This window comes from Podarcis bocagei (assembly GCF_964188305.1).
Source record: "Podarcis bocagei genome assembly, chromosome: 8".
NCBI lineage: Eukaryota > Metazoa > Chordata > Lepidosauria > Squamata > Lacertidae > Podarcis > Podarcis bocagei.
Window position 1 is genome coordinate 57709417 of NC_138133.1, and position 9895 is coordinate 57719311.

At 43.4% G+C, this 9895-nt stretch overlaps 1 protein-coding gene across 7 annotated transcripts; it reads right to left on the reverse strand.

The window, feature by feature from the left end:
* Positions 1–651: 651 nt before the first annotated feature.
* TCF24 (transcription factor 24) lies at positions 652–9692 on the reverse strand. 7 transcript variants are annotated; one of them, XM_081205274.1, is made up of 6 exons: positions 9561–9678; positions 9087–9153; positions 5310–5405; positions 4051–4122; positions 2930–3315; positions 652–781 (listed from the first exon to the last, which is right to left on the reverse strand). In XM_081205274.1, exons 5-6 carry the CDS (start codon positions 3299–3301, stop codon positions 668–670), a joined length of 486 nt encoding a protein of 161 aa, XP_081061400.1. In that variant the 5' UTR covers positions 3302–3315; positions 4051–4122; positions 5310–5405; positions 9087–9153; positions 9561–9678; the 3' UTR covers positions 652–667. The 7 variants fall into 7 exon arrangements, with proteins under 7 accessions (XP_081061400.1, XP_081061399.1, XP_081061403.1 ...); XM_081205273.1 differs by having other exon boundaries at positions 4051–4299; XM_081205277.1 differs by lacking the exon at positions 9561–9678 and adding an exon at positions 9242–9550 and having other exon boundaries at positions 4051–4299.
* Positions 9693–9895: the final 203 nt, after the last annotated feature.

Sequence of the window (9895 nt, forward strand, 5' to 3'; positions counted from 1 at the left end):
CCACAAACAATGGCGGAGGGCTGTTGCTTTGATGTCATGCTTGTGCACTTTGTGAGACAATCTGTGCAGTCATTTTTGGAAACAGGACATTGGAATAGATGGATCGCTGATCCAGCAAAGCTCTGTTTAAGTTCTTAAAAGCTTGGATGCATGTGAACAGCCAGAAGAATGCACACCTGCGTTTCTTGAGGGATATGTTCAGAATGAATCCCTTCATTGATAGTCCATAATTCTTATGTTAATCACGAACCTTGTTGCTTTAATGCTTGCAAGTTGTCTATTGGGTCAGCTCACACGTTACATTCAGCCATTTCCTTCACAAATGGGATGGATTGCTTGTTGACTCAAATAATGTTACATTCGCCAGGAGTTCATGAATCTCAGTTGATATCATGTGTACAACGCGTGTACATTTTTCTATTTCAGAAATCGTGGCAGTTGTTTGCGGCAGGAGGACCATAATGCACTGCTCACCCAAATAGACTGCTTCTGGACATAAAGAAAGCAACCTAAAGGAATGTGTGACTACCTTCAAATTCAGCTTGTCCACCTACTTCAAATGGTGTCAGATACAATTGGGAGGAGGGTCATAGTTGCTGGAAGAAGTGTTTTAATTTAAATATATCCAGCATAATAAATACACAGCATTCAATATAAAAACATAGCATTACATTTGTGAATTTTTTGAAGTTTCTCCTTGATTTGTGTTTTCTGTTTGCGCTGAGTGACCCAAAAACTGCCCTGTAGCTCCAATGTATAGCCTTGATCGCATTGGCCATTTCTAGAAGACAATGTATACAAAAGTACACAATAGATTAGTACTGCTTAGGTGTCATGCTTTCTGAAACAAAAGAGATGAATGAAACTACAGCCGTACCTTGGAAGTTGAACAGAATCCGTTCTGGAAATCCATTTGACTTCCAAAATGTTCAAAAACCAAAGTGTGGCTTCTGATGGGCTGCAGGAAGCCCATCGGAAGCCACAGAAGCCCCATCGCACGTTCAGCTTCCAAAAGAACATTTGAAAACTGGAACATTCATTTCCGGGTTTCGATCATTCGGGAGCCAATTTGTTCAGGAGCCAAGGCGTTTGAGATCCAAGGTACGACTGTATACTGAAGACACACACACACGAGTGCCTTGATAGTAGTAATCCACTGTGTTCAATAGTGAATAAACTGAATGCCTCTTTCATCCCTCAGGGGATAAAAGGGGGTAGACCTGTGGGTTACAGTTATCAGGGATATAAACTAGAGAGAGGGCAGGGCATGAGGCTTGCTGACCATTTGAGAGCAAGGCTCTGGCTATGGAAGAAGGAAGGACCTGTTAGGGTGCCAATGCTGTGAGACCCTCCACCTAGGTTCAGGTTGTACATATGTGTAAATAAACCATATATCATAAAGACACCACAATCTCCGTTGTGCCTCATTAGTCAAAAAGGAAACACAGTTAAGGTGCACCTGCATTTCCTGGAGTTTCACACGGCTCATGGAGATTGGGGTGGCATGTTAGAATATGTATTTTTTAATGAGCAAGGGCCAATTTAATACCACTAGTGAATAGAATGAGTACAGGAAACAAATAAGTGAAGAGCTGCTTACAGTAATAGTTTGCCTGTTTTTTTCTGATTAGCAGCCCTTTAAATTAGCAGTTTCCTGAACTAAGCCAAGAGGGAACTAGTTCAGGAAATTACTAATTAAAGAGCCAGTAGCCAGGAGGAGCAAGCACTGCTTTAACGCAAAGTAAATGAGAGGCATTTTCTTGATTCCACTGAACTAAAAAGATGACTTCTTTCAGTTCTATCTGACAAAGAGTTCTACTTCTCCTTTACATCTGCAGGTGTTGCCATACGTCTGGATTTTCCCATATCCAGAATACTGCTGTTGGCAGCAGTGTCCGGGTGGAAACCAAACAAATGTCCTGGGAAATTCGGGCGTATGGCAGCCCATGCTTTTGCCATTTTCCCATACAAATAGCTCAAAAATGGCTTTTTTGCAATTTTGCCCCAAAAGCCAACTTTGGGTAAAAAAAGCTCAACATTTCTGTCTGTTTGAAATATGGAAACCCTATTTCATTCCCTCTGAAGGAGCAGCCACGCAGCTTAGGATGTCTGTATCCATTTCTATTGCTTGAGGCTCAGGTGGCCTTGGTGGTGGTGAGTGCCTTGTAGCAGCTTGGCTGGTGGCCCAGCTACATCACTCTCTGGACAGGGATATCCTAACTTCTATCATCTATGCTTTGATAACCTCTAGGTTAGATTACTGCAGTGTCTTATGCATAGGGCTGCCTCTGAAGTCAGTCTGGAAACTTCAGTTGGTGCAGAATTCAGCAGCCAGGTTGCTCACCGGGGCAAGGCAGTTTGAGCATAAAATGCCAATCCTGGCCTGACTGCGCTGGCTGCCAATTAGTTTCTGAGCCCAATTCAAAGTGCTGATTTTTACTTAAAAGTCTTAAATGGTGCAGGACTGCAATACCTCAAAGACCGCCTCTTCCCATATGAATCGACCTGGACCCTGCAGTCGTCACCTGAGGCCCTTCTTTGTGTGCCCCTCAAAAAAGCATCCAGAGGGTGGCAACATGAGAACAGGCCTTTTCTGTGGTAGCTCCCCATTTGTGGCAGGCTCTCCCCCAAGGAGGCTTGCCTGGCACCATCATTAGACATCTGGTGCCAAGCAAAAACTTTCCTTTATAACCAGGCCGTTGGCCTTTTAGAAGTGGGCAGGATGTTTTTAATGCATTTCAATTTTCTCTTGGTTTTAATGGACGCATGTGGGACTTTTTGTCTGTCTGTTTGGTTGGTTGTAAGCTGATTTGGGTTGCCCTGGACAAGATAAAGCAGCTGACAAATTTAATAACAAATAACAAAAGCTTTCATGCTCTTCCTTGATTCGGCCTAGTAAAAGAAAACCCCTTTGTTTTGCATTGCTTACCTTAACTGGGTGCAGATAGCCATCCCCTCTCAGCGTGCCCAAGCCCTCTCCGGGCAACTCTTCTTCATCCTGCAAGCTGCGGGTAAGGTGAGCAATGTAGGTAGTGGCCAGGAGCAGCACGTCCAACTTGGAGAGCTTGGTGTCAGGTGGCACAGAGGGCAGGGTTCTCTGCAGCTCCAGAAAAGCATGGCGCAGAGTCTGCACTCGGCTGCGCTCTCGGGCGGCGTTTGCAGCTGCTGGCCTCCCCAAGGCTATTGCAGTTCGTTGACCAGCTGAAGAATCTGTGCCAGACACACTGGCTGGCAGAGAGCTGGAGTTAGAGCAGGGCGCAGTGAGCTCCTTGCAGTTCTCTGATACATTTCTATAGTCCATTGGTGGAGATGAACCTGCAGCCAACAACAACACTTACTTTCCAAGTACTTCAGAGGACGATCATAGTTACGTATTTTTAATGTTGTTATCATTACATTCTGACCTGATGATTTTTTTTAGTATTACGGCAACACTTTGGACGTACAATTTGTTTTTCGCTTTTATCACTGTGTTTTCAGGGAACACAGCTCATAACAGACAGTTCATTAAATCGGTATAGAACTGATTTTGTAATTCTTGAGTACAATCTGCATGGTTGGCCACTAGTTTTAGGCAGTGGTGTAGCGTGGGTTGGCAGCACCCGGGGGCATGTGGAGGAAGCGTGGGTGGGAGGGAAACGGATGGCGTATGCTGACCCTCCAGTGTCCCTATTTTCCAGGGACATACCTGATTTAGAGAAGCCATCCCAATTTCTGATTTGATTCCAAAATGTCCCACTTTTCCTTAGGATGTCCCTATTTTCATTGTAGAAATGTTGTAGGGTATAGAGTTATTCAATCCCCGAGCCATCTAAAGGCATAGGTATAGGGATTTTTTAAATGTTTCATGTTCTATTATGTTTTTATATATGTTGGAAGCTGCCCAGAGTGCTGGGGCAACCCAGTAAGATACATGGGGTATAAATAGTAAAATAGTAAAAAAAAATAGTAAAAACAGTTATGGAATTGGCTGTCTCTATTTTCACCCGAGAAATGTTGAAGGGTATGAGTATGCATGCACATTCAACTGCCTAATGGCATTCACATCACCTGTGGCCAAGAACTGTGGTCATGTACAGAGTTCAGGCAGTTCTAAAAGACTTTCAGAAAACAGTGGCTGACCTGAGAGCAATAAAATTGGAGGCAATCAGAAGCAGGTAACTTTAAAAGTATACGTTTAGGCGGAACACCAGTCAAACTTACAAGTTTAGAATTTACTCACATGCTTAGAATTGCATTCTCTAAACAGTGTTCTCACTCAATGAATTAATTTCCGCTTTTGCACCAACATACTGTGACCTTAAACATTAAGGGTGCCCAATAAAGTTATCTACAGAAATGGCAGATATTTTGTTGACTGAGCTGAACAGCACATAGTACTCTTCGCCAAGTCAAATTGTGTAATGACAAAGGCTGGACAAGTTATTTTGGCACCCAACTCCCAAGGAAGAAAGTAATTAAAATACAATAAAAATATTAAATAACTCAGAATTTTCTGCCCTTTCATAAAATCTGAGACAGTTTCCTCACTCTGCCTAATGGTGGGGCCAGCATCACACAGCTTATATTATATTTGCTCAACAGATGGATTTCTTCTTAAATAAAAACCACCCCTAAAACTATGTCCAGAGCCCAATTCTGCATTCTGTAAATAATATCTTATTATATTAAGTGTGAAAAATCAAATTACACAGAATCTGACTCTACTACGTGGGTAATAAATGGGCTGTCCTTTTAGAATAAAAAAAAAATACACTTCTTCCAGAGGTTAAATATTCATTCTTTCTTTTTTAATATTCCAGTAGAAATTAAACTTTAGTTCAATCTCCTCTTTCCTTTTAAAATATAAACATTTGGCAGAAAGATCCACACCCTATTTCCTCTGGGCTGGTGGATGCTGGGGGTGGATTGTTCCCTAAGTATTTTGTTTTGTATTGTTTCACAAAAGATTCTGGTAATTAAATAACGAATGGCAATAAATTCTATTCGGCAAGGTTTTGATTGGAATGACTTCTATAACTTTGAAGAGAAATTGTTTTTCTTCAGCGTAACTGAAATATCACCACTTTGGAAATTATTGGTAACAATAAAGTTACTTATTTAATTGCATAAATGAGTGTTCAGATGATGTTATGTAACATGAAATACTGCTTGAAAATTCTGATTGAGAAGGATTGCAATTCAGGACCCTTAAAATAAAGTGCTTTTACTGAATATATGTTACAGTAAACAAACTGAAAAGAGATGGTTTCTTGTAATTTCCAATTTACACTAATCTACAAATTAAAAAAGGTAAAGGTACTCCTGACCATTAGGTCCAGTCGCAGACGACTCTGGGGTTGTGCGCTCATCTCGCTCTATAGGCCAAGGGAGCCGGCGTTTGTCCGCAGACAGCTTCTGGGGAGCTTTTAATGTGTTTTTGTCAGGATAAAAGAGCAAATGATCGTAACGTTGGTTTGCATCTGTGAATGAGATCCTCTGGATTTCCCCCCTTCTGTAAACAGCACCTTGCCATTTGGGTGCATACTGTACCACTTGGGTACTCAAAATTAGGTGTGTGGTTCTTTCAGTCATGGCCATTGTGTACAGTCATAGAAATACCTGGAATATCTATGTATATGTGTTTGCATATACCGTATTTTTCGCCCTATAGGACGCACCGGCCCATAGGATGCACCTAGTTTTCAGGGGGGGAAATCAAGGGGAAAAATATGATTCCCCCCCCCCCCGCAGCTCTGGGAGCAGTGGACAGGCTGCATGCACCTGTGCGCTACTCCAAGACCTTCTCCCTGCTTTTGCGGGAGGTGGCGGAATTCCCCCACCTCCCGCAAAAGCCCACAGGAGCCCCATGTGACTCCTGCGGGCTTTTCGACCAGGAGGGAAAAGGGACTGAAACGGCCAGTCAGTCCCTTCTCCCTCCTCGGGGAAAAGCCCCCAAGAGCAGCGCGCTCTTTAAAGGGTGCGCGGCTCCTGCGGGCTTTTCTAGGAGGTGGGGGAATCCCCCCCCCTCGTAGAAAAGCCAGCAGAAGCCGCGGAGCCCCTTTAAAGAACGCGCGGCTTTTGCGGGAGGTGGGGGAATTCCCCCATCTCCCGCAAAAGCCCAAAGGAGGGTTGGAGAGTAGCGGGAAGGCGTCGCACGCCTTCCTGCTGCCCCCCATCCTCTGGGGCTGGCGATGGGGGAAGCGCTGCTTTCCACACCGCCAGCCTCAAACCCGGGTTGGAGAGTAGCGGCAAGGCGTCACGTGCCTTCCCGCTGCCCCCCATCCTCTGGGGCTGGCGATGGGGGAAGCGCTGCTTTCCCCCACCGCCAGCCTCAAAGAGCAGACTCTCCTGGCTTCAGCAGAAGCAACGCGAAGCCTCCGGAGCGCAGGCTTCGGAGGCTTCGCGTTGCTATCGCTGAAGCCAAGGAGTCTGCATTCGCCCCATAAGACACACACACATTTCCCCTTCATTTTTGGAGGGGGAAAGTGCATCTTATAGGGCGAAAAATACGGTACATTGGCCAACATCCAAAGACTTCTAGACACATACCTAAAATGCTTTAGTGCAAATGCTGAAGCTTTTGCCCATTTTCATTTCCTTCCACAAAGCTTTGCATTGCAAGAGAAGCTCCTCTGGAAGGTCTTCTGACCTGCAGGAGTTGCTTCTTGAAGTATATATGCAAAAGGCTGAGATACAAAGGGGAGGATGAACAGTTTTGTGCTTCCGATTAGCTCTTTTGAGTATATATACAGTTGTCTGCATGTACACACAATCAGCAAGCATAAATTATTACAGAAATCAGAGGGACTACAGATCAGCTGTATACTTCAGTCCCACAGATTTCATTGGCAACGAGTTTGAGGAGATTGTGCTCCTTGTACATGTATATATTATGTATTTATTGAATCTAGTATATTTCTAGGAGTCTTATAAATTAGATCTATCTATCTAGTTGGGTTAGTAGCAAAGCCAGGGACCAGTTTGCAAAAGGAAACCCAGTTCTTAACAGGGCTGAATCAAACTGTTCTGCTATCCCAGGCAAAAATTTATTTTGATGCTCAGTCTTGCACTTCATTGTATATAGTGTGTGATTGGGGTGGAAGGGTGTTTCTGCAGGGGTTTAACAGCAACTCATCAATGGGACATAGGGAAGGTGCTTCAAGTGGAAAAATGAATGGAGGGGGAACGAGCCTAACACACATTCTATGCCTATAGTGAGAACAGGATCGGGACCACTGGAAGAACCGTATTCCCATCTCAAAGGTTTCCCCTAGTTTCAGAATCTTTCCCTGTTCCATTCAAGTATTTTGCAAAAACTTAGGGTGATGAATGCGTCTGATTCTTATTCTTGTACTGTTGCAATTGTTAAGTTTTTTAAAAAACTGAATACTGTCATTGCAGCAGACTGTCGTCAAAAACAACAAAACTACTGATATTATTATTATTAATTATTATTATTATTATTAAACATTTAGAGCCTAATGTTTTCAAGGAGCTGAACAAGGTATCAAAAAACAACACAGCCCCTGCCATTAGGCTTACAATCTAAGGGACAGAATGTAAAGGAAATAGGAAACATACACTGCAGGGAATGTCTAAAATGTAGTAGTGTGTAATTTTAATGTTGTGTCTGCCAAAATGCTTTCCATGCAGAAGATCCCAGGTTTACTCCCTGACATCTCCAGGTAGGGCTGGGAATGTCTGTGGTCTGAAACCATGAAATGCTATTGCCTGTCAGGGTAGAAAATGCTGAGCTAGGTAGACCAATGGTCTGACTTGGTTTAAGGCAGTTTCCTGTGTTCCTGTTCACACAGAAAAATTTACAGGCACAGGCTAATTTGCAGTTTCTGTGGTGACAGTTTTCCTCTTACAGTAGACAGAGAAAAATCGCTTCTAAAAGAGGCACAGAAACTCCCATAAACATTATTTATACACATGTAGGGAAATAACTGATCAAAATCTATATGGGATATTTAGTGCATCATGTGTCACCTGCAGTTTATAACCTATATGCATTTATTTTCCTTAGTGCAAATCTGCATCAGTATCTTTTTAACAAGACCCTAAAGATAGACTTGCAAGTAGTCAAGGGTGAAAACCAGTCAAGATGGTCCCCAAACTTCCAGTGGTGGCATTCCAAAATTAAGTGTATTCCTATAACCGATTTGGAAGGAATCAGTGCATTTTAATTGCCTGTCATTTGTTTTAGTATGCCCCCAATATTTTCCCTTTCAGGTTTTAGCTCCTTTGCTTTTGATTTGTTTTGTCAATAGTTGTTTTTTAAATTAATTTGCCTGAATGCTCAGTAAATATTCGGTGCCCATTGAACTGCTATAGAATGTGTACATTTCCTTTCCTGGTCGAGGATTCCAACAAGTAAATTATATTAGTTAGCATCCAACAAATACACTGTAAGCGAACAGCTGAGGATTCCCTTAAACTCTTTTACACTTGAGGGATTTGAAAAATGTTTGATGATACAGAAGGATTCTAGGTAGTGCCTTATTGGGCTTTTAGGATCTCTTCAGACACCACTTTGGCTGTAACATCAGTTAACTGGGAGAAATGAACAGAGATGTTTAGGGAGTAATGAACAGCATTACTGCCACCTTCCCATTCTTAACATTTATTTGAACAAAGAGTAGGGGAAAATCAGTAGGACTTATTAGCAAATAAATTCATCAATCAAAATTTTTATTATTTGGAAGTCTTATTTGAATGAGGCTTAAAGCCAAGAAAGCACTAAATTTAGCATTGCCGCCCAAGTATTTTTATTACAAATTAAACCTAAAAGGATAAAGCTAGTATGCAGCATTGTTTACTTAGGAGCATGCCCCGTTGAACTAAATTCCTGCTACTTATGAGCAAATGTTTATAGGACTGCAAGGGAAGAAAAAGTAGTGCAGAATTTCCCATTCAACGTTCTAGGTACAACAATTTCCCCAAGCATCAGTGTGATTTTCACTACTTTATTGAGCAGCCGCATAACACATTTTGACTTTCCGGCACTGAAAAAACAGCAGCTGACTGATTTCGCATCCGAAAAGCCAGGAGCTTCTAAGAGATCGAGATATTCCCTATTCCGAAAGCCCACAAATTCGCACCTTTCTTCAGTTGAGCCTAGAATAACTCCCGACACGAATCAATAGCGGCAAGACTTCGCGCACAATCCTGCAAGGAAACAAATATCACTTTCAATCCCTCCTGAGTATAATGGCAAGATGATTAGGGAGAGCTAGCCAATCCAATTTAAAATTACCTGCTTCTTGTTGAGCCTACGGAGTTCGCCAAAGCTGAGCGAGCCCGCTTCTCTCCATTTGCAGGCTAACTTTTATTCCCAGGGAAGTTATTGAGGCAACTTCCAAGAGAACATGTTCAAAGGGCAGACAGACCACCAAGATGCATCTCTAAAGCAGCACTTTTTGAGGAAACCGTTTCGGGCTTGATTTCCCAGTGACTGGGTTCTAACAATAAATGAGACTGCACGCAAATACAGAACCAGAGGAAATATAACAAAACAGCACAATTGTCCGTTACTGAGATAGAGAGAGCAGAAAGTTACATAGGAAAGCACTTACTTGGTCTTCTGGGGTGAGCACCCGGGGCAGAGAGGCGCCTGGCCGGCCAGTAGTTAGGTAGTCCAGGCTGGGGGGGAGAAGCGCGTCTCTCTTATAGACTTCCGAGGGGCTCCTCCGCCTCCTCCTCCTGCTGCTCCTCCTCTCGCATCGCCCCCTGTCCTTCCTGGCGAGCTCGACCTCTTTCCCCTGCAGGGGGCCGAGGCGCCTTCCGACCGAGAGCGGGGCTGCTGCCTAGCGGCAAAGCAGCGGCCTCACCTTCATCCTCCTCCACCCGGTCTCTCCTCCCGCTGAGCAGACGCAGCTCTCATCTGAGCCACAGGAGTTTCTTAGGCCAC